This window comes from Chrysochloris asiatica, unplaced genomic scaffold, assembly GCF_000296735.1.
Source record: "Chrysochloris asiatica unplaced genomic scaffold, ChrAsi1.0 scaffold00037, whole genome shotgun sequence".
Taxonomy (NCBI): domain Eukaryota; kingdom Metazoa; phylum Chordata; class Mammalia; order Afrosoricida; family Chrysochloridae; genus Chrysochloris; species Chrysochloris asiatica.
In genome coordinates this window covers 243592-271560 of record NW_006408555.1, presented here as the reverse complement: position 1 = coordinate 271560, position 27969 = coordinate 243592, and the positions used below count along the sequence as shown (strand labels likewise).

At 50.5% G+C, this 27969-nt stretch overlaps 2 protein-coding genes across 2 annotated transcripts in view; one reads left to right on the top strand and one right to left on the bottom strand.

The window, feature by feature from the left end:
* Positions 1–7135, top strand: part of ZNF276 (zinc finger protein 276) — a 17569-nt gene extending 10434 nt beyond the window's left edge. Inside the window, exons 2-6 of the mRNA XM_006860258.1 lie at positions 4713–4823; positions 4925–5000; positions 5254–5371; positions 6607–6706; positions 6859–7135. Coding sequence (XP_006860320.1) covers positions 4713–4823; positions 4925–5000; positions 5254–5371; positions 6607–6706; positions 6859–7126 — 673 coding nt within the window. The 3' untranslated portion in view covers positions 7127–7135. The remainder of the gene's footprint in view (positions 1–4712; positions 4824–4924; positions 5001–5253; positions 5372–6606; positions 6707–6858) is intronic.
* A 379-nt stretch (positions 7136–7514) lies between these two features.
* FANCA (Fanconi anemia, complementation group A) overlaps positions 7515–27969 on the bottom strand; it is a 42670-nt gene continuing 22215 nt past the window's right edge. Inside the window, exons 15-44 of the mRNA XM_006860257.1 lie at positions 27655–27788; positions 26554–26664; positions 25864–25959; positions 25731–25787; positions 25060–25148; positions 24337–24397; positions 24195–24244; positions 23387–23463; positions 21747–21854; positions 21310–21440; positions 21039–21109; positions 20788–20884; positions 20400–20587; positions 19568–19664; positions 18205–18381; positions 17263–17336; positions 15976–16104; positions 15014–15098; positions 13001–13161; positions 12446–12548; positions 11680–11739; positions 11407–11511; positions 10459–10571; positions 9853–9997; positions 9127–9189; positions 8756–8861; positions 8270–8345; positions 8022–8169; positions 7768–7860; positions 7515–7628 (exon numbers count right to left, since the gene is read on the bottom strand). Coding sequence (XP_006860319.1) covers positions 7515–7628; positions 7768–7860; positions 8022–8169; positions 8270–8345; positions 8756–8861; positions 9127–9189; positions 9853–9997; positions 10459–10571; positions 11407–11511; positions 11680–11739; positions 12446–12548; positions 13001–13161; positions 15014–15098; positions 15976–16104; positions 17263–17336; positions 18205–18381; positions 19568–19664; positions 20400–20587; positions 20788–20884; positions 21039–21109; positions 21310–21440; positions 21747–21854; positions 23387–23463; positions 24195–24244; positions 24337–24397; positions 25060–25148; positions 25731–25787; positions 25864–25959; positions 26554–26664; positions 27655–27788 — 3119 coding nt within the window. The remainder of the gene's footprint in view (positions 7629–7767; positions 7861–8021; positions 8170–8269; positions 8346–8755; positions 8862–9126; positions 9190–9852; positions 9998–10458; positions 10572–11406; positions 11512–11679; positions 11740–12445; positions 12549–13000; positions 13162–15013; positions 15099–15975; positions 16105–17262; positions 17337–18204; positions 18382–19567; positions 19665–20399; positions 20588–20787; positions 20885–21038; positions 21110–21309; positions 21441–21746; positions 21855–23386; positions 23464–24194; positions 24245–24336; positions 24398–25059; positions 25149–25730; positions 25788–25863; positions 25960–26553; positions 26665–27654; positions 27789–27969) is intronic.

Sequence of the window (27969 nt, the reverse complement as noted above, 5' to 3'; positions counted from 1 at the left end):
AGCTTCCCTTTCCCGATCCCAGAGCCCCTACTCACGAGCACCGTCTCGCCACGCTGGCAAACCGGAACTCGATTCTTATTTTTTTAATGATAAAAAATTTTCTACAATTCTATCAGCAAGACTCAAATTTCCTAACCTCCAAAGACCGTATACTTTTTTTTTTTCCAAGTTTTTCTGGTGAATTGAGTGGTAGTTTACATGGGAGATCATTGGTTTTATACTCATCGTTTCATTTCGGAGACTACAACCTCCTCCGTGCATCATCATTCAACAGTGTTTGCTTCTCTTCCTTGTTTTTTTGGGGGGGTTGGGGGGGTGGAGGAATATATACAAAAATGCTCAGAAATATGTAATCATTTAAACAACCAAAGGGCACATTCTTTAAGCCTGTCTCCAGGCCGCCAGCACACAGCCTTTCTTTTTTCCATGAGTCTAGATTCCTCAGCTGCTCTCTCTCTCTCCATGTCCTCATATTTGCCTCCGCCTCTCATCTATCTATCTATATCTATCTATCTATCTATCTATCTATCTATCTATCTATCTATCTATCTATCTATATGTATATATTTAAAACTTTCTATTGTGAATTCGGTGAAGGTTTTACAGAACAGATCATCAGATTTACATTCAAGAAATATACTTCAGTTCATCTTAATGATTGCAATCTCTTTTATGTAACATTAGTTACCCACTTCTCCCTGTGATTCCTATTTCCATTCAACCTTCTTTTCCAACCCTTCTGAACTTAGTCCTTAAGTAAATATTGCCCTTTTGATATTGAATGGTTAACCATTCCTTGATGTGCATACCTCGTAAGTATCAGTATTCCCTACGTTGAGTATATATTTATTGGCTTTTTGGCCATTTGTATTTCTTTTTGATGAAATGTCCATTCAAGTCCTTTGCTCTTTTTGGGTGGGTTGTTTGTGCTAAACTGGAAGTTATTTATATATTCTGGAGATAACATTGGATATATGAGGGGCTTTAAAATGTTAGTGGAAATTAATTTATTTTTTATCTTTAATAAAGATAATTTATTATCTTCTCATTCCATTTTTCCATTAACTTTTGTAGCCCCCTTGGTTCTTTAAATTTTATTCCCAATGTGTAGGGTGTTGGAACTTTGTTCATAAAGTCCTTTGATGAACAAGATTTTAATTTTAATGAAGTTTGCTTTATCTGATTTTGTCTTGTTTTTCCTGTTTTTGGTGTCAGACCTAAAAACGCATTGCTGAAGACTAGGTTAGGTCCCTTCTTCTAAGAGTTTTATTTAGGTTCTTTTCCATTTTGAGTGAGCATTTGTATATGGTGTGAGGTATAGTTCTAAGTTCATTCGTTCACTTGTGATAAATCTAGCATTCCCAGCATTATTTATTAGAGTCTAATCTGTCCTTGGAGTCCTGGTGTGGCGCTGGGGGCTAATGCATCAGACAGTGAAGTCCTTGAACTGCAACGTCGTTGGTTCAAGCTTACCAGCTGCTCCTTAGAAACCCTATACAGGGTTGCTATGGGTCGGAATCGACTCAATGGCACTTAACAATCTTTCCTTGGAGTCCTGGTGTGGCGCTATGGGTTAATGTGTCAGACTTGCAAAGCCCTTTGAACTGCCAGCTCGGTGGTTCAAGCTCACCAGTAGCTCCTTGGAAGCCCTATACAGGGTTGCTGTGGGTCGGAACTGACTTGATGGTGCTTAACAACAACAACCATCTTTCCTCTCTGGATGGATTTAGCAAACTAGTTGGAAATCAATTGCCCATGGATATGTATGGGTTTATTTCTGTACTCTCTGTTTTATTGGTGCTTTTTGTTAAGGACGGGTAAGTCAGTACTGACTCATAGCAACCCTGTCTAGGGTTTCTTAGGCGCGACTGGTAAATTTGAACTGCTGACCTTGAGGTTTAAAACCAACCTTGCCGTCCAGTGAATTATACTGCAGTGCCATACATCTTTCATAATACTAGTTCCAGATATTTTTTTTTGGTGTCATCTGTTTCCAATTTGTACATGTCTTTAATGATACTGGTTACATACTCAGACACATTGTATCGCCCTTCTCACTATCTTACCTATATTGTTACACCATCACCATTGTTTGACTCTGCCCCTTACAGGTCTAGAGGTGCTTCAGATTAGCCTCTGCTAGTTTGAACTCCTATAGATAATTCTTATAGGAATGCGATGCTCAAAGCAGATATTATTGAGCTGAACTGTTTTGTAAAGTTTTGATTTAATACTGGGTTCATGGAATAGTTTTGGCTCAGGGTTTAAAGATTATTTCTGAAGCAGTGGATTTAGGGGTCTCCCAGTGTCACTGGACTTTTTGGGACCTCGTGAAGATTCATAAAAATTTAAGGATTGGTATTTTTGTTTCTATAAAGGCTATTGGACTTTTGGTGAATTTTGTGTTAAATCTAGAGATTCCTTTAAGTGTTATTAACATTGTAATACTAATTCTTCTGATCAGTGGCACTGAATGTCCTACCATTTGTTCAGTTTACAGTGTATAAGTCTTCGTTCAATTTGTTCCTAGGTATTTTATTCTTTTAGCTGCTTGTGTAAATGGAATTGTTTCTTTTTCTGATTGCTCATGGTTGATGTCTAAAAACCCAATTGGTTTTTGTGTAGACCTTGTATCCTGCTACTTTACTGAATTAATTCCCTTATTATCACTAGTAGCTTTCTTGGGAATTCTCTGGGGTGTTTTATATATAGGATGAGAGTCCTGGTGTGACGCTGTTGGGTTAGCCCTGGACTGTAGGATCAGTTTTAACTGCAAGGTCTGCATTTCAAACTCAAAAGCTGCTCCTTGGAAACCCTGTATAGGGTCACTATAAATCGGAACCAACTCCATGATGCTTAACAACAACATCATGTAGGGTTATGTCATCCACTAAAAGGGATAGTTTAATTTCATCCTTCCTGTTTTGGATATGCTTTATATGTTTGTTTGTTTGTTTTTTTTGGCTAAGACTAACAGTGGAGTCCCGGTTTGGTGCTATAAGGTAAGCACTTGACTGCTAACTGCTAGATCGGTGGTTCAAACCCATCAGCCGCTCCTCGGAAATCTTTGAGTTGGAACCAACTCAATGTCACTTAACAGTAAACCACAAGGCTTGCAATAAATAACAACATTGAATAAGACTGGTGAGAGTGGGCCTCCTAGTCTTGTTCCTGGTCTTAAAGGGAAAGCTCTGTCTTCATTGAGTATAATGATGACAAAAAACCTCAAACCAAATCCACTATCCTCTAGTGAATTCTAACTCAGAGTAGCCATTTAAGACAGAGTAGAATTGCTGTGTATGGTTTCCAAGACGAAATCTTTATGGGAGCAGACAGCCTCATCTTTCTCCCTCAGAGCAGGGGGGTGGGTTTGAACTGCCAATACTGGAGTTAGCCCAATGTTTAACCCACCATGCCACTAGGGTGCTTCGAGTATGATGATCGCTATGGATTTGTCATCAGTACTTTGTTTTATATTGAGGAATGTTCCTTCAGTTTCTGGCTTGTTGGGTATTTTTATCACAGAAGGGTGCTGAATTTTGTCAGATGTGTTTTCTGCATCTATTGAGATGACCATAGGTTCTTTTCTTTTGTTCTGTTACTGGAATGTTCTATTAATCACATTTACTGATTTTCTAATGTAAACTACCCTTGCATTCTTGGGATAAACTTTACTTGGTCATGGTGTGTCATTCATGTAACATAGTGTTGGAATTGATTTGCTAATACTTTATTGAGGATTTTTGTACCTATTTTCATGAGGGCTATTGGTCTGTAGTTTTCTTGGTCTGCTTAGCCTCATGGAAGGAGTTTTGCATTGAATCTCGAGGGTGCTTTAAGTAGTATTGACATTTTAATGATCCTGAGTCTTCTTTCCATTTCTATAGTTTTCAATGTACAAGTTTTTAAGTTTGTTAATTTAGCATTCGTTTAGTCATGCAGTTCTCGTAATGACCCTTTGTAAAGTTGGTAGTAATGGTCCCACTCTAGTTTCTGTTATTTGCCCTTTAACTGGCTTCATCCTGTTTTTATGCTGTTTATCTCTGTTCTGATCTTTGTTTTCTCTATCCTCTGCTTTGCTCTGTTGCTTGTCAAGTTGTAGTTAGGTTACAATTTGTGATCTTTCTAGATGGTCTTTCTATTGAAAGTGGTGTGTTGAAGTCTCCAGCCATTATTGTCGAAACTATTCTCTTTGGATCAGTGTTTGTTTTATATAATTTGGTGCTTTTAAGTTATAGCTTCTTGACCCTTTTATTATTGTGTAGTACCCTTTTTAGTCTCTTATAGCAGATTTTGACTTAGGATTTACGCTGTTTGATGGGAAAATCACTACCCTATGCTTTTGGTTACTATTTGCATGGAATGTTGCTTTTGAGTTTTTTTTTTTTTAATACCTTTTAATAAAAATATAGTTAGTGCTTTTATAATTTACTTCTATTTTTGGTTTTGATGCTTAGAAGAGGTCAGCTTTGAGTTAGAAAATGTGCTCATGTAGCAGGTGCCCACCCACCTATTGTGGTCCCCTCTGCTGTCCCCCTTTCCAGGTTTACAGCTTTTGAGGCAAATGTTGCTCTGAGGCCAGTCAGTGTTAGTGAGTGTGGAGACCAAGACAATCTTGCCATCGAAGCTTAGCAAAAGCTCACACTTTTGAGAAAATATACATGAAAGGAGACTGTATATGTACCTGGCACCAGTTGTATTTATGTTTACAGGGTTTCTGGCAGGAAGAGTGAAGGCAAAGAGCCCAGGCGTGCTGAAGAACCCAAAACTCGAAAGAAACCAGGGCCCAAACCAGGCTGGAAGAAAAAACTTCGGTGTGAGAGGTAAGAGGCTTTGGTGTGTTTGTGTAGGTATGGGGTGCACATATGCATGTGGGGGTGGTGTGGGTGCTTGGGGTAGCTCATGCATTCTTCTTGCCTTGCAGGGAGGAGCTTCCCACCATCTACAAGTGTCCTTACCAGGGCTGCACAGCCGTGTACAGGGGTGCCGATGGCATGAAGGTGAGGGGGGGCACCGTGGGGGTGGGGGTGAGGAGGGGCTGTGCTGGAGTGTGGCTTGAACCCAGGTGGCATTGTGTTTCTGCAGAACTGGGGACAGAATGCTAACTTACAAGTAGCATGGACCAGGCCGCTAGCTCAAGGGGGCAGCCAGTTGGGTCCATGGCTTGGGTCCCAACAAAGTGTGTGCTTGGCTCTGTCTTTCTGGGAGGGAGGGTTCTGGCCTGGGCAGTGCTTACAGCTCATGATCCTGCAGAAGCACATCAAGGAGCACCATGAGGAGGTCCGAGAGAGGCCCTGCCCACACCCCGGCTGCAACAAGGTGTTCATGATTGACCGATACCTGCAGCGCCACGTGAAGCTCATCCATACAGGTAACTCGACCCTCCATGCATTTCAGGAAGGCAGCCCAGGACATGCCCACTCCTGTATAGACCAGTGGCTACCTCAGCTTGGTGGGTGTGAACTCGTAGCTCTGGCCCTTCTAGTCCCAGTCTCTTCCCCACTTCTCTAGGTCACACCTGGCAGGGCATGCAGAGACCTGAAGGGCAACTCCCCCTTGAGGGGGATCTCTGGGAGGCAGTTATCTTTGAAAACATTTTTTGTGTCCTTTTTGGATTATAAAAAAGTAAAATACATGAACTTATAGAAATCTTAACGGGAAAAGTGTAAAGGAGACAGCAGGTGCCCCTCCCTCAGCCATATCCCTTTAGCCTGTTTTCTGTGCACACATCCATTTTACACCCATCTCAGTGCTGGGATGCACATATATTTGAGGAAGGAGGGCCATGTGCTGTCACCCCCACACTCCCAGAGGAGGCTGGGCACAGGCCCCTGAACTTTCATGCCCTCCCATTTAACCCTAAACAATGTAGTGCAGTGATTTACTATATAAGTTTTCCACTATTTTCTTTTTTACATGTCTATTTCTAAGGTTCGTTTATTTGTTAATTCATTCATTTCGTTACTGGGTTATATTTAACTGTCAGTCTTCCTAGCAGTTAAACCATTTTTTGGTCAACAAACACTTGTGTTAGTTCCAGGATTTTTATCTGGATGTGATTGTTGGTTTTTTGAAAATGTAAGACAGAACAGACTGTTAACCTTAGAAGGAAGAGCAGCTACATGCAGGTTTGGGAAATGAAGTCCATGCTGTCGAAAGAGCCTATGAACCCTGTTCAGGGAAGCCTCTGGGAGCAGGGTTTGTAGTTGGTCTGTGTATGTGTGTATGTGAATGTTTGGATTTTGCTTCCAAAGCATTTACCTACTTATACTCCCCTGGCAGCCCCCTACCTATTGTGGGCCTGGTTTCCTAAAGCATGGTGCTAGCTGTGACAGTCCACCATCTCTAAGCTATAAGACCCTTTAAGGGTGCCTGTCCAGGTTTATCTTTGGAAATAGGCTTTACATGCACTTAATTGACAGGGTGTCCCCGCTGTGTGCACTGTTTCAGGTGATAGAGAATCCTGAGTGAGGTGGTAACACCAGAGTCCCTTTTCCTCCGTAAAATAACCAGGAAGGCCCTTTGCACAGCCACATCTCCTCCTGTGTGAATGTGCTGAACTTGCTTTTCTCAGACATTCCCCACTCTCTCTCCCATGGTCCTCAGAGGTTCGGAACTACATCTGTGACGAGTGTGGACAGACCTTCAAGCAGCGCAAGCACCTCCTAGTACACCAGATGCGCCACTCGGGAGCCAAGCCCCTGCAGTGAGTGTGGGGGCAGGGCCCAGGGTCGAGTCAGGTGTGCGGGCATCTGCATGTGTGCCTCCTAGAGTAAGGGGCCCAGGCCTGGTGTGTGGTCATGTGGGCATGGAATTGTCTACACATTGTCCTCACTTGTCTTACTCACCTGTGCTCAGGTGTGAAGTCTGCGGGTTCCAGTGCAGGCAGCGAGCCTCCCTCAAGTACCACATGACCAAGCACAAGGCTGAGACCGAGCTGGACTTTGCCTGTGACCAGTGTGGCCGGCGTTTTGAGAAGGCCCACAACCTGAATGTCCACATGTCCATGGTGCACCCGCTGACACAAACCCAGGACAAGGCCAGGAGCCTGGAGACAGAGTCCCCTGGGTTGCTGGGTACCCCAGGGATGGAGGAGGGCCAGGCTGTAAAGCCCGAGCCCACCTGAGACCACCAGGTGGGACAATTCACCAGGGCTCTGTGGCATGAGGGTGGTCTCAGTCCTCAGATCAGCCCAGCACATCTCCCTTGAGTCCCCATTGCTATCCCCACAGCACACAGTATGGGTGGCTGGTGCCACGGCCATCAGCAGCGGGGAGCTCAGTAGGCAACTGTGAGCCCTTCTGGCTCCCTGGTGGGACCAGCGATTCTTTTCCTACAAACACCGAGCGCCTTGGAGCCAGCTCACATTTCCAATAATTGATTCCTCCTCCCGCTAAAGCAATCAGAGACATCTGTGATCCACTGTTTAGTGTAACAAGAACCTGAGGCTGTGCTCACATAAATTATTACATAGCAGTCAGGCTGGTGGGCAGCCCCACCCTCCCGAGGTCCAGTCAGAAGAGCCGGGGCTCCCGGTACAAGTCCAAGTCCAGGTTAGGTGGAGCCAGCTCCCGGCTCCGGAGGGCAGCGCTCACCTCTGGATCCAGGTCTTCGCTGGCAGCCAGCAGCTGCAAGGAAACACATGCTCAGCCATGTAGCTCCTGTAGGCCAGGCATGTTCAAGGGGTGGTTGATGTGTACCAGGTGTTAGAACCCTGCGATACCACAGATTTGGAAACAAACAAGGTAAGGGTGGTGCCGTGTTTACCTCCGTCACATCTAAGAAGCTCCTTTCTGGGCATCGAGGTATGAACCGCAGCAGAAAGAGACGAGCCTTTGAGATCAGCCCCAGTGGGTCGTCCTGGAGAGAGAATAGGCACAGAGCAGTCAAAACACAGGAGCTGGGACTTGCTCCTGCTCAGAGGCTGTCATGGGCAGCACTTGTGTCTGGGCTGACACACAGCATGCTGGCCACACCCTTCCTGATGGAAGGATGTCGGCAGCACCCATCCCCACGCTTGCCTGGTTCTGGTACTGCTGGCTCCGAGTTCGGAGGACATCCGTCTCCCCAGCCACAAACAGCCGGACCAGCTTCAGGTACATGTCAATGGCAATGCGCAGGAAGGCATCCTCCCTGATGATGGTGTCAGGGTCGAGGTGGGGGAGCAGGCTGAAGGTAAAGACGTGCATGATGTTTGATTAGGCAGTGGGTCACATACAGAGTGAAATCATGGGACTGAGAGGTTGGTTGAGTGGGCTCAGGATATTACCTGAAGAAGGCAAGCGGCAACAGCCTGATGTGCTGGTCAGAGGTCATGCGGAGCAGCAGCTGGCCCAGTTCAGCCCCTGAGACACGGGGACAAGGATATTTACTCAGCACCAGAGCTCCTGTCTGGTACATGGGGACACTGTGTGCTGTTGAGAGGCCTGTGTCCAGTTGCAGTGTGGGCCACCCTCCCAGGTCATGCCAGGAAAGGTGGGCACATGGGATCCCTGGGGTTTCTCATTATGTGCTCCAATAAATTCCTTTTTTCCCCTTTTGCTTAAATGAGTTTGTAATGAATTTGTCCTTGAGCTCACAGTGTGAGTCCAGGGAGCTTGTTCTTAACTATTTGGAAGTTGCTTCCAAACAGGATGATACAGAGTGGGGCAGAGCGTTGAGGGACACATGCCCGTGCTCTGCGAGCCTGCACTCTGACCTGCACATTGCCATGCTCTGTGACCATGTGGAGCCCTGACATCACTAGGGTGCTCACCGTTCTCTGTCAGCTGGAAGAGGATCAACCAGGACACCTGTCTCCTCTGCAGACACGCAAGGATCTCGGTGCAAACATCCAGTGTCTTGGTAGCGTCAACAGCTTCCTGGGACACAGCAGGGGGACACTGAGTACGTGTGAGGGCTGTGCATAGGAGACCCTCCCTCATGCTAGGTGCTACTGTCCTCTTCATTTGTGCCCCAGCTGAGGCAGAGGCTGCCATGTGGGGATGAGCAGAGAGGGATCCAAGTCTCACGTGGTGACACCCACCATGGGCCTGCTGGTGGGAGTGGGAAGGCACCTTCGAACAAGCCCTCAGAGAGGAAGGTGATGTGGTCTGAGGCCTGCCCTGCTGGGAACCCAGGACTCACATTCGGTGCTAGTTGTGCTGAGAGAAAGCCCATCATGGAGAAGAAGAGGAGGAAGAGCACCACCTGCTGACAAAACACAGCATGGCGTCACCTGTCCCCAGCACAATGATCCAGGTAATATGTCGCCTATGAGTGGGACCTCACATATATAAGTGGGCTCTTTCAGGAAGGAAAATATTCCAATTGCTTTTAAAGGTAGCATCCAATTCCTAGGAGCCTTATTTGTCTTTAAACAACTGAAAATACTCAATGGGAGACAGCTGTTGTCCAGTCAGCTACAGTCCCCACCCCCACCCCACCTGCCCGTTCTGTTTAACATCCTCTTCCCCAAGAGGCCAGGGCCCTCACAGCTCCTAGAGTTCCTTCATGTTTCAGTGGGCCCCAGCCTAGGATCCAGATGGCACCAGGCTCCCACGGGGATGTGGAGGCTGTTACTTTGGTGCTCAGAGCTGACCCCACCTCCTGTCACTGGGTAGAGCTGGGAATGGGTTCGGCATGGGGACCCCCAGCTCCTCCCTGGCCTTGTGAGGGTGAAATGGACTCAAGGATCCCAGAGCAGAAATGAGCATGCTCTCACCAGCAAGCCTGACAGTCAAAGTTATACTTAAAGCTCCCAAATACAGTTTTACTCTCAGTAATGTGACAAGACCCCAGACCCATTTTTCCTTGCTGGGTAACATGAGTGAACCAGCCTGCTGAGAAGGGACACTCAGAGTTTGTTCTTGCCTCTTCTCGCTGACAGTCCAGCCTCTTCAGCTCCCAGGTGCCCTGCTCCTTCAGAGCCTGCTGGAGGGTGAAGTGCAGGGAGACGGCAGAGAGCCAGGCAGGTCGGGTAGATGGGACAGGGGGTGCCGTGTCGAAGGAAAGGACACTTGGAAAATGAGAGGAACAAATGTGCTTATGAGCCTTGACTATAACCCGGACCAGTGTTGCCCAAGGCCTGGCACACCCAACTGTTAGCACCAGCAGGGTTCCTGAAAAGTCTGTGAGAGGGTCTTCAGGACAGAGACCCCACATGAGCCTGTTATAGGTTGAAGCTGGGCCCTCAACTCAACAGGAGTAGGGTCAACTGTGGTCAGACCAGGTTGAGTCTCTGCACTGTGGGCTCTGACAGGAAGGGGCTGACTTGGAGCATCCAACTGCCTTGGCCGCATGGGGCCCCAACAGCACTGCATTGGGGGGACTCTGCATGAGTCACAGAGGAGGCAGCTCTATGCTAAACAGCCAGTCTAAACCATTCAGGGAGTAAGGTGCCTTGTCACTGACCCAACAATTCCCGAGTAGGCCTCAGTGAATCCCAACTGACTGCCCCATCTGGTGCATGAAGCTCACCTCCTGGCCAGGTCCCGGGCCTCAGCCAGCTGCTGCAGTGCTCCGGGCAGTGGGCTCTGCACATGCCGCCTCCACTGGCACGTGAGCACTGGCTCCAGGCATGGCCACCACAGCTAAGGAGTGCAGACGTAACATCAACTAGAGTGACCAGGAAAATTCTGGCCAGCCATGCCAACCACAAATGCCTGCGTGGTGCCATTAGATCACTGACGTGAAATTCAGCATCACATTTATCTCCTTAAGGCCCACACATCTCTGCAGGGTACTCTGATCCTCTGATAGGGAAGATGCTGAATCTGAGGGTCATAGCCTTAGGAAACACCACCTGGCCCGGATTGGGATGTTTTTAGCCACAAGGACCTAGGCCACTGCTCAGAGTGGGCACTTTTAAATGAACAGCTCTCCTAGTGGCTTCCCCCACTCTGGGGCAGCCTTAGGAACGTGCCACAGTCCCTAGGACAATTGGAATGTTCTGCTCTGAGGGAAAGATGCCTCTGAAAGAAAAGTGCATGCTAAGCAGGTGACCACTAGGCTATTTGCCCTTCTCACAACCCTAAGCCCAGGATGCCAGGCAGAGGGCTGGGGGTGTGGTCTGAGCAGAAGGACTGGTGTTGGATCTGTCATGAGGAAGAGAAGCTTGGTCACTGCTGGTTCTCAGTGCATATGGAACTGGTGTATGAGCAAGTGAGTGAAGCCATAATGAATGAGCACCATAAACCTACATGCAGATCACAGTCCCCACCCAAGCCTGTGCGTTTCCTCTCCTGCCCAATTGGGAAGGTTCTATGATGGCCAGGTGTGGCAAGAAAGGAGGCTGGGGACTGAAGACTCCTGTTAACCTGTATTCTGACATGAACCACAGCAGGGACAAAGAAAAGTTACTGGGAGCTCCAGGTCATACCTGTCCGGGCCTTCGTGATGGGCAGGAGGCAGACGCCCCAGGCTTACCAAGGCAGAAGTCAGCATTATTGGGCACTCAGTCTGGCAGGCAGCAAGAGTCAGGTTGACCAGCAAGGAGGGGTCTTGGTCCAGTAAACAGGTGCTCAGGAGCCCCTAGGGGACAGTTTAGTAGGACTTAGCTGATGTACATGTAGGGAGGTCTAATGTCCACCTGACCTGCCCCCTCCTGGGACCCTGACACTTGTAACAGGGATCTGGGGTCTCCCAAATGGCTGCTAAGCAGGCAAGGGTGCAAGGAGGTGCTGAAAATAAAATGATCACCCGAAAGAAGTGGGCAGTGATGTCATGGGTCAGGGCAACTCCGTGGTAGCACAAGTTTCTCTGCAAAACAGAACCATGAAGTCAGTGAGGTCACGGTGGTTTCACTGTGGACGGAAGTGCTGTGCAGACTGGCCGGAGGTCCCACTGTTGGACCAGGTGCCTACCCCCCTGCCCTCCCTTCCTCCGTGCCCCTGACTTGGAGGAAGATGGGAGTGGACATGTGACTTGGGCATGAGGGCAGGTGATAAACACAGAGCACGATTGGCCGAGGTCCTGACCCTGTTTCTGAGGATGGCAACTGCCCCTCAACCCCTGCTCCTCTCCTCTTTACGACCAAAGGGAAGGGACTCAAAGATGACAAACAGCTTCTAAAGTCCTTGCCCTCCCAACTCTGCTTCTTCAGATGCCTCAGGCCATATTTGTGCATTTTAAGAAGCCAGCTATTTAGAACTCCATTGAGACTAGAAACCAATCCCTGTAATACATAGTGAGTGCTACCTCCCTGTCACTTCATGGCCATGACAGACTTGTGTCCCTGCTGGTATGTAAACCATGTACCCAAGATGGGCCTCCAGGTGACCCAGCAATTACAACTCAAGCAGTCTGTGAGGACATGAGCTGCTGGCTAACAACCTTTTCTTGTCCATTTTATTTCCAGTCCTCACTCAGGAATTCCTCCAGGGAATTTCCTGTCAGGAAAACATCCAGGGACCTGCCACCCTACACTCCCTGGCCTCCCCCGCTGCATGGACCATGAAGCACTCACCAGCTCCGAGTTGACAAAGTGCAAGAACTCATGGCAGTCCACGGCTGCTGGTTGCCCCTGGAGGCTGGCAAAGAGCAGGGTAGGAGGCAGATTCAAGAGGATCCTGGGAAGGAAGGGGCAGTCCGTAGGGGGCGCCTGGGCTGCTTTCCTCCTTGACTGCAGCCCCCCTTCCCCCCCAAGGGTGTCCAGTGGGAGTAGTGGGTTTGGCTCACTTTAGGCACTTAAGAGTATGTGCTGGCAAACAATTTGAGCACTGTGTGCATGCCACGTTAGTGGCTGTGCCACGTGTGACCACGCTGCCTGTGCTAGACTAGCTCAGTGACAGGAAGCTGGAATCCCTTCTCAGTCTTTCCTATAGATATAGCTGCAGCAGACATCTACACATACACACATGCTTTTCCTTCTTTTGATACAAGTTCCTTAGGACAACCCTTCAGTAGTTGGCCAGAGTTCTAACACTCTGACGCTGTAGACATGGAACGGCTGGAGATGAGCAGGAACACAGATCTGACAGGAAGAAATCTGACTGACCATGTCCACCCTCCCTGCCAGTACCATCTTTGTAGGAGCAGCTCCCGCTGTCTTAGCAGGCCAGCAGCCACTGTGGACAGGCCTCCCAGTGCCTGCAGCCGCCTGTGGAAAATCGCAAAGAGGAAGTGTCCCTGAACAGCAGTGGCCCTCCTGGCCTGCTCCAGCTCCAGCTCCGTAACCATTTCCTGAAAAAGAGCGGAGAGTGAGGTTTCTCTAAACCCAGCAGTGCTCGTACCAGCACACAGGCACTTGACTTTCGTTGTTAAGTGCCATCAAGTCGGTTCTGACTCACGGCGAACCTGTGTAGTTTCTGAGGAGTGACTGGTGAGTCTGAACCACTGACCTTGTGGTTCAAACCGACCTTATGGTCAAGTGCTTCTCCCACATCACCACCCCAGGACTTCTGAAGACCACTAACAGGGCACTAAACAACCTTTCTTGGACACTGTTTAAAACCTACAACATCTATAAAAAAGAAAGCAAGGAAAACTAACCTAGCCTTTGCCTGGATTCACTTACCACCACATTCTAGTCCGACTGCCTTATCATTTAGTAACCCTCTTTACATGTGTGTACATGTCTTTGAGAGTACACAAGCATGTTCATGCACACGTGTGTGCACATGAGTGTGTGTACACAGAGTGTGCATGGGAGTTTCCCTAAGAGTCATGGCCCTTAATATCCAAGCTCTCTGGATGTGTTTGCAGGATGAGACAAGAGCTCGTGACCACAGCTCATGGCTACGCTGTCACTAATAAAGCGATGCCTTTGCTCTGCTTCAGCATCATCCCCCAAGACAAGCCTGGCCGCCTCTCATCAGGAACACTGAGCTGTGTCTGTCTTCACAACATGGATATCTTTGAAAGAAATAAATGTGGCTTCAATGTCAAATGTACTCAAAATAACTACGACTTGCATCCTGGAGCTGAGCTCAGACCTGTGTCCTGCTGGGCTCAGTGTTTTAATGATGTTCTCTCCTCAGTCACTGTGGATATCACAAAGAGCTCTGAGATCATGGGACCATTTCCCTGCATTTCCCCTGCCCTTCTGGACTGTCCAGCATGGAGGCTGTGGAGGACCCAGGGGACACCTAGGTACTTCTGGGAGCCAACCACACAGTAGCTTTTAGAAACTCCCATGGAGCTTCCTGTGTGCTGCTACAGCTTTCATCCTGACAGTCTAAGGCACTGTTATATGTTGTTCACTTGGAAATGTCAGCCACCACTTGTCACAGGTGGAGTCAGGCTATTTTGACGAGTAGACACAGGTCTCACTGAGATGTGATGTTTGAATGCAGCCTGGAGGCTGTGAGGGTCTGTGTTGGGGTAGAGAGACCTCCTGATGGCTTGTATGCACATAGCAGGCACGCTCACATGTCTGATGAACAGTGTATGTGCACAGGTCACCTATACAATCCAGACAAGACAAACGCTGCGTCCTATCTGACCTTCTGCTGCCCCACCCTGGTCAGCGGCTCCTTTGTGGGATGTTTTCCTTATTTACAAAACACCTCAACAGTGTCTCTCTCTCATGCCCCACATTTCCTCAGCAGAGGAACAGCAGCACCACCCTGAGTCCTGGCCCAGCCTCACGCCTTCATCACCCCGAGTGCCAGGTGCCGCGGGCAGTCTGACTACAGATGGATGGCCACGCTTATGTCCATGTAGAGGAAGCAGTTTCCACGCCTCCATGTCTGCCTCAGTGAGAAAGGCCCAGCAACTGTGCCAGGTAGGAGGGCAATTAACACCCTTCCCCAGAGCCTGACCTCCAGCTGGTGCAGCTGAGAATCAGCAGGCAGAAGGCTGCCCTAATTCTGTGACTGCAGCTGGCTTTTGTGTTCCAAGTGTGGGGAGGGCTGAGCTGTCACGGCTCTGGGTTTTGTATTTTGAGGTGTTCACACAGGAATGAGTTCAGAGCACACTGACTTGATCTTCACAGGGGAGTTAGGAGTCTTGATTACACTTGGCTGTGTGGGGACCTGTTCTGGAAATTTACAAGTATTAAGAGGGTCCATGACGCAGGAGTCCTCTAACTCACCTGCAATCTGGAAAGAATATCCCGGTTTAACGTGCAGCCTCCAGGGACCACGTCAGAATTCTCCAGGTGGTTACTGCTCTGTGAGCTGGAATGAAAACAGAAATCCTCCTGAGTATCTCAGCCCCACTGGGTTTCCGGTTCTTTCCTGCTGTCCTGTTCACTCCTGCAGTCACACCCCGGGTGGCTCTGGTGGCCACTGTATTTCAAGGGTGCTTCTGACACAAGAATCAAATGACAACACAAGCCTCAACAAAACACCAGTGAATTGAATCTACCAACATACAAAAGGAGTTAGTTACCAAACCGTGACCAAGTGGGATTTGTCCCAGGTGTGCAAGGTGGTACAGTATAAACCCAATCAATGTGATGCATTTCTCAATGGAGAGTCTGAGCACTTTCCCTCTAAGGAATGAGAAAAAGATGCCCAGTCTCCGGGTCTGGGGCCGACTGCATCTCCACATGTAAATGAAGGAAGGTGGACCCCCTGCTTCATACCTTATACAAAAATGGACTCAAAATGAAAGATCTAATTCTAAGAGCTAAAATTATCAATTGTAAGTGATAACTGGAGGCAATTCTTAATAACCTTGGATTTGGCGATGGATATTACATACAACAACAAAAGCGAAAAACTGGATTTCTTTCCAGTGTCAAGTTGTTTGCCCTTGTCCTTCATGCCTCCCTATCCACACCTCTCTCCCCTCCTTGCAACTCAACAGTCCAGCATAATTTTCTCAGAGCTCAAGTCCCCTATACCCAGTTTCTACTATATATATATCCCTATTCCTTCCTGGACCCTGCGTGGACACTTCCTCACACCTGCTCTGTCCTTTCATGCTACCCTGACCACAGATGTATTCCCGTGTCCCAGGACCAAGGTTCTGGTGCATCTCCACCGGAGACAGTGTAGACCTGTAGGCATGATGTGCTCAGCTGTGCCAGACCCCCCAACAGGCACTGACCTCTGGCAGAAGTCTATCAGCTCTTCGGTGAGGACAATGCAGGCTGCCTTCAGGTCTCCACCACAGCCCCCTGTGGCTGTGGGCTTGGGCAAGAATTGCTGGTGAATCGCCCATTGGTGGAAGTCTCTCCTACAACAAAGAACACTGAGGCCCAGGCTTCCCCAAACCAGGTGAGGCCCAGGCTGGTCAGGAGCTTCAGAGCAGGGGTGAGGCCTCACAGTCCAGTTTGCAGAGTGACCTCACCACAAGCAAAAGCACACATCACCCACAAGGCCGACCACCAGGCCCATGGCTGCTGAGGAGGCTGATGGAACTTGGGGAATGGGACCCCCTTACTAACCCTTCCTGTCCTGGAAAATCCAAACCCTAAAGGTGTGGTACTGTGGGCTAAAGCACTGGACTGCAAAGTCATTTTGAACCACACAGCAGTTCAAACTCACCAGTTGCTCCTTGGAAACACTATACAGAGTTGCTCTGAGTTACAACCAACTCGACAGCACTTAACAAAAACAACCCTAAAGATGAGGAGTGAGGCAAGCAGCTACGGAAGGAAAACCAAGCCATGAGCGTGTGAAGAACACTCTCCCAGGTCTCGAACCTAACCCTGAGAAGCTGCAGCATCTCCTGTAGGAATAAGCAACTTTTCCCCTTCCTTAGATCCCTACGGATGTTCTGCTTGTCAGGAGCCCAACATCACAAAGGAGGCCCTCCCTTCTGTGGGCTCTCTGGGATGCTAAAGGGCTCTTACATTTCCCCAAAACCTTCAACAAACTGCCTGCCCTCATGGGGCTCTGTGCATGGCAAATGGTGCCCTGGTCTCTCCTGACCACCTCCATGACCAGCTCTGGACCACAAGGGCCCAGCATCCTGACCTACATGCCCCCCCCCCCCCCCCAGTGCTTCCATCCCAGCTGGCCTTCTCCCACAACTCCGTTCCTTTGTCACCAGCACTGGTGCCCAGGCACACATAGAGCCCCAATGGCAGAACCCCTCCCCACACCACGTCTCATCTCTATGGTCCTGCCACTTTCTGCCACATGGTCTGACCTCTCCAGTTCGTGTCACCCCCAGCCCCCTAGTGTGTGTGTGGAGACCCTAATGAGTGCCCTGGCATGGGCCTCCATGTGGCAGAATCTTGTCACATTCATGCTACATCACCAGCTTATAGGACATTCCAGAACAGTGTGTGCCACACAGCAGGACCCCAACAAAGTAACTAATAAGTGAATGAAATTGTGCTCAAAGGTCACCTGAGAAGACAGACTTGAGGACATTCTAAACACTTACCTCTCTGCATCTGAAAGAATATCAGCTTCAGGCTGAATGCCAAGTTCCAACTGCAGCCAGTCTCTGTAAGTTAACTGACAGGAAACAACATAATACAAGGGTGAGGGCCAACTACATCGCCACTCTGGACTCTTGGCAGCGATGGACACACCTACTCTTCTGTGGAGTTCATAACTGTTGTTAAGTGCCATCAAGTCGGTTCCGACTCACAGCAAAGCTGTACACAAGTTTCCAAGGAGTGGCTGGTGAGTTTGAACCGTTGACTCTGCAGGTTAAATGACTTTGCAGTCTGGTGCATTAACCCACATCACCACACCAGGACTCCCTATTCATAATTAGCAATCAAAAAAATGGAAAAAATTTAGTAAAACAATCTTGGGTTTTTTACAAAAAAAAAAAACCCAACACCAAACCAGCAAGCAAACAAACATACTAGGAAATATGCTAAAATTTAGCAAAACAAGAGAGGAGTATCATGCGGGTATGGTAGAAACACTGGGGCAATATTGTTGGTAAGGAAACATTGGGAGGGGCACTGGACGGAACGCTGACAACGATGTGGTTACATTACTGGGGAGTTTATGGGGATGTTGATGGGGATGCTGGCAGGCTCTGCACTGGTACAGAGCAATCCCACAGCATGACTCAGAGCTGAGCTCCCACTCAAGAGACTCTTGTTGTCACCCTTGAAAATTCCTGTAAACATCACTCTTACAGGAAGTGTGCAAAGCACAGACGTGCCTGCCCTTTCTCACAGCATAGGAAGCTGTGATCATGCAGAGTCCAACTGTAACGTGAAAGAAGATTTCTGTGTTGTTTCTCAAGTGTCCCAACAGATCCTTCCTCTCCTGACCTCACACTTGCCCCAGGACACATGGAGCTCTCTGATACAATCCTGAGTGCAACCAAGGCATAAAGCACAGAAGGGGAGTGAAGCCTCACCTGAAACCCCTCCTCCTTCATCAGTTCCTGGAACGTCCCGTGTCTCCACAGACAGAGAGTGGCCCTCTTCCAGTCTTCGGGGAGCAGGCAGAGGGGCCTCCAGGGAATGTCCCCTACAACATCTACACAGCAGGGCTCACGGGCTTCAGAGAACAGTCTCAACACAACAAACTGGAACTGAAAAAAGCCATGTTCCCCATCAGACTTAGGAAATACTCTGGAGAAACATCGTCCGTGGCCCCTGTGCAGGGGATGGCACTGCCTGCGATGTATACGTCTGACATGTATCAGAGAGGAGCTCCAACATCGAGACCATGGAAGCACACCTGCCTCGCTAGACCTCTGCTAATTCTAGCCTCTTCGTGTTAGCATTCTGCCTGTGTGATAAAGCATCTTGCCAGCAGCCGCTCTGTACCAGTTATGGGCGTTCTTCTTTGCCCCATGCTTAATGAGCACATTGGGGCGTGAGATGGGCTGACGTGACCATATCTCCCCAACAGAAGCTGAGCCAGTGCTGACAAGGCAACCAACATCCTCCAAGTGCTGTTTTTGACCCAAGAAAGGTACCTACCTTGGGGCATGGTGATGCTGGACCCTGCTGTTTAAAGGAGGCCACAGTAACTGTGAGGTGTGGCTGGCAGACAGTGATGAGCACAGAGCCTAACATGCCAGGACTCCATTCCTGGAGCTCTTCCAAGGTGGGCACCTGGCTCCAAACTCCTCAGCACATTGGAGCACCTGCTTCTGCCAGGCTGTATAGGTATGTCCATACCCTGGGAGCCACCCCAGATTCTGACCTAATCGGGGCAGGCCAAGGATCCTGCCTTCTAAAAGGCTCTCCATCAGCCCCCATGTAACGGGAATAATACCAGTTTGTACAGTTCAGGAGTCCTAATCCTCCCCTGTACAGTCAGAGTTCTTAACACTTCACCTTTAAACTTCCCTGTTGGCGTAACATGTTCAGTCCAGGAGAGGAACTCTTCTTCAGTCTAGAGACTCTTTATAAACACTTGTCTCTGATTTGTCTATTTTGTAAACATCAGTATGTAGTGTTTGTACTGGTGTGCCACTGTAGGTCAGCAATTCACACCCACCAGCTGCTCCTCAGAAACCCTGTACAGGATCACTATAAACCAGCTTGACAACACCTAACAACAACAGCAATGTAGAGACCTAATGTGGTGCCGTAGGATAAGCACTGGACTGCAAACAGCAAGGCTGGCAGTTCAAACCCACCAGCTGCTCCTGGGAAACCCTGTACAGTATCACTATGAAATGGCACCGACCCACCACCACCACCAGTATTTGTTCTATCACTGCGGCCGCCAGCTACAGAAGAGGAAATGGCACTGAATGGACCTACCTTCTTCATGAGGCCTGGAGAGCAACAGCTGGGTGCAGCGGCACAGGACTCTGGGGGAGACTTGCACAAGGCGTAAGAAATGGCTGCTGTACAAAACCTGGAGAAGAGGAGGAACCGGTGTACAGGCCTGACCCATGTTAGGAACAGGCGGAGGGACAGTGCCATCTGAACTTCAAAAGCCAACCCTAACCCCAACTAGTCCTCACATCAGTGAGTCCACTAGGCCTCGTCCTGGCACACTCAGGTGTGGGGACATGTTGGCTGACAGGTAAAGGCTGCATGTGAGGTGTGACAACATTTAGAAACAAAGTGAAATCAGAGATGGGGCTGAGGAACAGGGATGAGGACTGTCATGCGAGCCAGTGCACATTGCTTGTTCACCTGCGTCAGCACAGCCATTGCCTCACGTGACCAATCTGCAGCACTAGAGGAAAACAGGCTGAGACACCAAGAGACATGGTGTGTGAGGAGGTGACCGAGCCCACGGCAGCCTAGCCTTTCACACCCGGCTATTCCACAGCCAGACCCAGACCCAGACCCAGACCACCGCAGGATCACAGGGGTACTGGTGGCCACTAGGATGTTGAAAAGGTTCTCAATGAAGTGGACAGTGTTTACAGAACACTGCTGAGTTCAGAAAAGGTATACAGGATCTCGTCTTCATAAATTAAGACCACCACTGCACACAGACCCACACACTGCACACACACACTCAGTAAGAATCCTGGAAGAGGCATACACAGCCAGTTCTGGGTGGACAGCTCCTCTAACACTGCTCAGAGTGCAGTTGTCCTGTGAGCAGCGCAGTGGTCACTGCAGGCAGGAAACCCACCTTGCACAGAAGAGCAGGGACTTGCGGGTCCTGCAGGGCAAAAGGGTGTCCAGGAAGGCGACCAGAGAGAGGCCTTGAGTGGAGGTGGGTGGGCCCAGGTCCACATGTGGTAGCACCAGCCCTGACGCACCCAAGTGAATGACCAGTGCAGCTAGCCCCACCACATGGGGGGCGCTCAGGTGAGGTCCCTGGGGTGGACAGAGAAGGCATGCCAGGAGAGGGGGACCAGGCACCCCACAGCTGCTGCCTCCCACTGGAGACCACCAGGGAGAACTTGGGTTCACCCTGGAGATGTGATGCCCTCTCCAGAGCAGTGCCGAACCAGCTCCTCAACACACTGGTCAACCCTCCACCCCTTGGCCGAGGGCATGTACACAGGAGGGCGTACTTGGTGGAGCAGCAGTTGGCACAGGCGTGTCAGCACTGCAGGTAGGAGCATGTGTCCACACAGCATCCTCACAAAGAGTTCAGCCCAGGGGCCCTGCCTGAGAGAGTGAGCACTGTGAGCCAGAGGGACTAGGGACACCGTCGGGAGGGCAATGGATGTGTAGGTGCATCATCCTGGAAACAGGGCAAGCCCCAGCCAAAGCTCTGAGCAGAAGCAAAGACCCGACCCTGAGAATCTGCCACGTGTTTTACCTCTGTGGTGGGGTAAAGCTGGAGGCGGCCATGAGGCTCTGGCAGAAGCAGGTGAGCAAGAGGTCCACGACCTAGAATGAGACAAGGACAGTGTTAGGGTGTCTCACAGAACAGGCCCGGCCTCGCCTGATGCTGAGTGCTGTCAGCTTCATAAAAACACGGCCACCCTGCCGGCAAACGCCCACCTCCATGCACATATAGCTCACTCGCAAAGCAAAGGCAAACCAGGACGCCTCTGTACATGCCCACCACACCCCAACCCTACAGACACCTCCTGCTCTGGCTGGTCGAGCTCTGGAGTGAGAACATCAAGCTGGATCTTTGCCACCTTCACACCATCCTCACCGTGGCCCAGGACAGCGTGCAGCCTCTCTGTGATGATGGCGATGTGGGCAGACACAACTGCAAACGAACAGACAGCTTGGGGCGGGGGTCATGTCGGCTGCTGACAGTGCAGCCGAGCCACCTGTTCCATGTGGACCCCACAGGCCGGCCCCTCGGATGGCACCCGGCCTATGAGAGCACTGGGATGCAGACGATTACCCTGTGGTCATGCCCCCAGCACCATACAGACTGATCAGCCACACTGAGGCAGCAGGGGACGCATACCAGTCACAGTACTGATAGGCAGGAACCCAAGCGACCACTCAATGCTATGCAGACCCCACACCCTGATGGAGGGAGGTACCCAGCCTGCAGCATCCTCACCATCGTGCTGTGTAGGGTCCACCATCGAGGCTCTGAGTGCATGCAGCGCAGCCTTGAGTGCGCCCAGGGCTCCATCGGCATATCCAGGCTCAGCTTTCTCCACAGCGCCTGAATAGGAGACCCAGGGACACCATCACATGCAGAGCACCGTGGACAGCTCTCGGCCCTCCGTACTGCTGGCCATCACCGGGGCCTCCAGGGGTGGTGAGAGCCCTTTTCTGAGCTATTCCAGCAGAGGATATTTATGAGCAGTAAGAGGGAAAGGTACTCCCAGGGTACCTCTAACACTAGGCACCAACCCTGTCTCCCCAACAGGTAACAGGAGCCAGAGGAAGAGCCAGAGGGGACGGTGCCACTTCCTGGCCCTCTGCAACACTCCTAGCTTTTGGAAGAAAGCAACAAGGCACGCACTCTCAAACAGACGTGCCGGCACCTTCACACCTTCAAGGGAGTCTATGTTCCAACAAGGAGGAGGCACTGAAGATTCATGAAGCCCAAGTTCTGGTTCTGAAGCCTCTCACAGGGGTTCAACCAGAGGAAGCAGCTACTTAAAGCCCTAGCGAGTAAACTATTAGAAAACTCTGTTGTTGTGAAGTGCCCTCAAGTTGGTTCTGAATCAAACTGTGTAGGGTTTCTGAGGAGCAGCTGGTGGGTTTAAACTGCCAACTTTAAGGTTAGCAGTCCAGTGCTTACTCAACATCGCCGCACCAGGACTCAGACTCCAGGAAGCAGTTTAGAAAGCCCAAGCTGAACCCTGCGATAGGACGGCCTGTGTGGAGGGAGAGGGGCATGTGGTCAAGGGCAGACAGTCCTGGAGGACGAGAGCTCATGCCTCACTGACTCAGTCCAGCACCCTCGAGCCACCTTGTGCTGGTGCAAACTTCTCTTCTCATGTCTTCTGTCCCCACGCCTCCTGTTCTGTCACCTGCCCCCAAGACTACCTTTGCTTAACTACAAGAAAGGAATCTCAGCAGAAACAGCAAGAAAAGGGGTCGCGTGGCCAAGGCGTCTCAGCAGACCCCGGCCCTGCAGCTGTGGGGAAGTAGGACTCAAATAAGCAGACATGGTGGCAATGCAGACGGACAAGGCCTGCCATGACCAGCTCTCCCCATGCCCTTGTTACCAAGGAGGGCTAAGGGAGAAAGGAGGGCAGCGGGATCCCCAATGATAGTCCACACTGTTGCTCGAACCCCCCAGCCCACTGACTTAGTTTCATAGACCCAAGCTCCATCTGCATCTCTAGTTCCTAGAAACAGAAAACCCCCAAATACACACTCCAGTCTCAGACTGTCTAACAGCCATGCCGCACATCCTTCCTGCAGCAGCTACGCAGTTGGCTATAGAAGGGTATAACAAGCCAGGCAGACAAAATGATGGCACAGCCGGCAGTGATAATGCACACGGGATGTCCTCAGGGCAGTGCCGAGTCAGCCAGCCCATGGGTCACCACGGTGCAGGCCTGTCCCAGCATGATGGAGGAACCACACCTGGCCAGTGCAATGGCCCAGCATGGTCAACGTGATTGCTAGATCCAGGGAAACCCAGTGTGACCGTGTCATCTTGGGAGACCAGAGAGGCCCGTGATCAGGAAGAGGGAAGGCACATGTGCAGGGACTGAGCTGACCCTCCAGCGACCTTACTTTCTGGTTTCTTCTCTTCAGCAGCAGAGCAGGCTTGGCGGTAGTCCGAATACACTGACAGAGGAATTTTATCCGCTCTGCATCAGAAAGAAACATGAAAATCACGTCAGCTCAACTGTGACCCAAATTAATTGTTTTAAGCTTACAACTCAAAAACCATTAAAAAATCAAAGTAAACGATACAGAGTTCAAATAAGTTATCCAACACTGAGAACAGTATGGTTCTGTTTTCGGGAAAAACACGCCATTATACGTGGCTACGTTTTAAACAGCACTTGGTGTTTGTTAATAGGGTATCTGTCACTCATGAAGAACTTCAAGGCCACACCATAAAATGCCGACATGGGTTAGCTCTGGGTGGTGAGGCGAAAAACTGTTTTTACTTCCTTTGTTCGATTTTCAGTAATTTCCAAACTGTAACAACAAACTTAAATTAACTATTAACAAATGATCTTAAGACAAACATCCAGTCAATTCCATGAAAAGAATCTGTAAGGAGGTCCTGCTAACGCCATCTGAGCGATGCAGCACCAGCTCGGCAAGGACCCTGCACGGCTGGCCAGGTCCGAGGGACCATCACTCCATCAGCACACAAGGTCTTCAGATGGGCCTGTACACCAGGACCCGGAGGACGCACGTTCCAACCACAGATTGGGCTCCACTCCATTCTGACTCAGAGCCCTGAGAGGGACCCGAGAAGAACCTTCCCCAGTGGCCTCTGAGCCGCTATTTATGGCTACACACACAATGACGGCATTCTAACTGCTAGGATGCAGTTAGGACCTCAGGAGGGCTGTGGCCCATGTACCTCTTCAGGGACTCGATGAAGGTCACACGGGGGTCAGGGATCTTGGGCAGCTGTGAGGAGAGGAAAACAGCTGAGGCTCCACACAGGACATGAGACTCCACACTTTTCATGAGGCCATGCACTTTAGGAGCCGCATACTGACCACACGCGGTGTGAGCAGGGCGGGGAGGAAGCGGCTCAGGTAGTAGGGTCTCCTGAATATGCTGTAACAGAGGAATACGCCGTCAGACGCGCATGCTCCGGGACCCAGGAGCACTACAGACGGGGCAGCAGGCCAACCTCCCGATCCACTGTTTGGACAGCACAGTGACGGTAGTGTGCCACTGTTCTAGGGCATGTCATCAAAGAGGAGTCTATGCCTGCTCTGTAACCCAACTTGCTCGGCACCTCCCCAGCTTACGACCAGGTTTGCACTCTCGTTCTGCATCTAGCAAGAGCCACAGGTTACTGGGGAACGGCTCTTCATGTCCTGGGACAGGGATCACTTCCGATTCATCAACATCAGGATCTTAAAAGGCTTGCCCTACCCAGGTAGCAAGCAGGGTTCCAAGTGTTTTGGGGATCAAACCAAATTCATAGAAATGCTATTGTTTGTTCCCTATGGTGGCCCCAGATAGGTCCCGTACAGAATCAATAAAATTGTTACTCTACATGGGCCTGACCTTTGTCAAGGCAAAAGAGCTGCGGGGCATGTGTCAGAAGGGCCCCCAGACTGTTCTGGAAGATAATGTCTCACAGGTTCTTAGCCTCCAGCCCAGCAGAGACACAGGACCCTCCTACAAGTGTTTCATGGGCCAAGAACCCCCCTCCAAACACTGCAGCAGATCATGCAACCACTGCTCCGGCGCCTGTAGTGAGTGCCCACCTGGCCTCCATCACGGTGGATGGGATCCTTCCTGTGTGTGTGAATACCTCGAGAGCCTTCTCCACGTCCTGCAGCGCCTGGCTGTGGGGCTGCCAGAGGCAGGGAGGAGAAGGGACAGAAGGAGGGGTTAGCAGAACACCTCTGTATGCTCTTGCCTCACCCTGGAGACCAGCACTGCCCCCTGCCCGCCCCTTGGGCACCACTGTGCCCGTGGTTCTGCTGGTAAGCTGAAGGCCAGTTCGTACCCCCACCCAGCTCTAGACTCCCTTCTCGTCTCCTTTCTCTCCCTGGATAGCAAAGCCCGAATCAAAGATTCTAGGTAGGAGGGAAAGAGATTCAAAACAGCTGTGAAACGGAACAGCATTTAACCAAAAAGCAGCAATAAATTCGGCACTGTGAGGGCTTTTCAGTGGTTTCAACATTAAGGTAAAAAGTCCTCGAAAACGACAAAATGTCATTTCTCCACAACGTGGTTCGTAAACACAGCTGACATCATCCCTGTCCTTCCGACCCTGCAAACCAGAGTCTCTGAAGGTCACAGATCTGAACAGGAAGCACACCGGGAACAACAGTGATCAAGTGGGCAGTCAGGGCATAAGCAGCAGGATGCCCGTCACCAGGACATCAACACAGGTCCAAGCATCCACCTCACATCCAGAGGACAGGTTCACCTGTGAGGTTCCTGCTGCTGACAGGTCCTCATACAGCCCCATGTCTTCTATGGAAACCTTTGGAGGAAACAGAAAGGGGTGTGAACACACAAGGGTAGCTGTCGGCAGACCCCGTCCAGGATGTCTGACTTGCCTTGAGGTCAGCCAGTCGTGTCCGGGCCAGCGTGACGTAGTCAGCGAGCAGTGGACGCAGTCGCTCTGGGACCAGAGGCGGGTGGAGAACATGGACCTGGGAGAGGACGCTGGAGGTGAGGGCTGGACTCCCCAGTCCCAGCTTACCAAGACGCAGAGGGCAGGATGTGACACCGAAACCCAGCAAGTACATCAAGCAGGCAGTGCTTACAAGGGAGCCCCACCAGGAAGTGCTGACCCACCAGGAGAGGCATCCAGGCCAACTCCTAGTGTCTGACCTTGGAAGGACAACAGAATCAATGACAAAAAAGGTGCTAACTCCTGAAGGCTGTTCTGAGTGGAGTTTGAGGTCACAAAGACTGAAATGATACACTGGGGAGAGGAGAGGGCTGAGATGGAGGGGGTACGAAGACAGATGCAGAGATGGGCCTGGCAGCTGGGACTCATCTTTCCAATTCTGCTCCATACACACGGAGACGCTGTGTTTAGGGACAAAACCGGGTCACGTCACATGAGCTGTTTAGGGTTCAGAGCTGCTGCTTCCTGCTCTCTGGCACGCGGACTGTTGTGATTTTCTCGAGGGGGGCGGCGTCTCTGCGTCCCACAGACACCTACCTGCAGTGCTTCCCTGTATAAGCGGAACTGCCACAGGGCCAGGGGGCTGAGGCCGGTCAGACTCAAGGCCCCTCACCTTCAGGTACTGGGGGTCCTCAAAAGGCACGAGATCCGACAGGAACGTGAAGAGGAACAGCAGAGACTTCTTGCTGCGGCTGTGGGGGCCACGGGCACTACCAAAGGAGGCCTGGAGGGAATGTGAGGGTGAGGTCGGTGGTGACCCTACGACCTTTTCTGTTACAAACAGAACCTCTGCTGCCACGAATGTAAAACCAACAAAACTGTTCACATGTCTGGGGATGCTTGCCACTGCTGGGGTGGCTGACCACCTCAGTCAGCGATGGGCCTCATTCTGGTCACTGCATTAAGTGCCCCTTGGTGGCTCTGACAGTAACAGAGGGTCTTACATAGGGCTGGCCCAAGCTGTCCACACCTGGAGGGAACGTGTATGGACCGGTAGCCCCTTCGTTATCACGAGCACCATGGCTTCTGCCCCATCCCGGTTGTCCTTAAAGGGGCCCACACTGAGATACTGCCAGGGGCATGGCACAGCTAGCTCCCAGGAGAGAGGCAGCTCTCCTCAGGACCCAGGACAGCGCACATGACGAGAAAAGCTTATCACAGATCTGTGGACTTAGAGGCAGATGCAAACCCAGTAGCACTGAACTCTGATTCCAGGAAGGTGGACGAGAGAGACGGCAGACACTGACACAGAAACACGCTCCGAGCAGAACTCTGCCCACAGCCCTTTCCTGCCCTCTCCAAAGAGCCGTTGAGGAATGGGTTGGAGCCTCAGGGCAATCTTGCACTCTTTATAAACGGCTGAGAAAACCCTGGGCTGGTTCTGGCCCTGGGGGCTGCCCTCCAAGCTAGGGAAAAGCTGAAGGATCAGAAACTGGAGACCAACACAACCACACATCTTCCAAACATCCGTCACCAAATGCATGTCACCACGAACAGCTGACGGTGACAACACTGCAGATGACTACCAAGAACTGGGTGGGTTTGACACGACACATTCACGCAGGCCACCAAAGAGGGACAGCATAGTGACCCTCACAGCAGATGCTGAAGACCCCCCACCTCATGGCTGCTGACCCCATCCACAGCCCCTCTCTGTCACATAGGCTGAGCGGTCCTGTCTCTATGTAAGGGGTCCTTCCTGCCCAGCACCCACCTTAAACCAGTCTGCATACGGTGGGAACACAGTGGGGCCCTCCAGCGCAGCCTGGCGCACAATCAGGAAGGCGGGAACCAAGCTCTCCAGGTCGAAGCTCTCAAATGCATGAGCCACCAGGCGGGCTACCCAGTCTGGGAAAAGAAATGGGGTCAGACAAGTTGATGGTTCAATGGGGGAAAAAGCCACAGATTCGTGAAGTCAGTGAGTCCAAACACCACTTTCTGAGACTAGACATAAGAGTGGTCCATTAGAGACCCCCATGGGGACTGGCTACCACGTGGACAAAACTGGGACTATGATGGCGACTGGCAG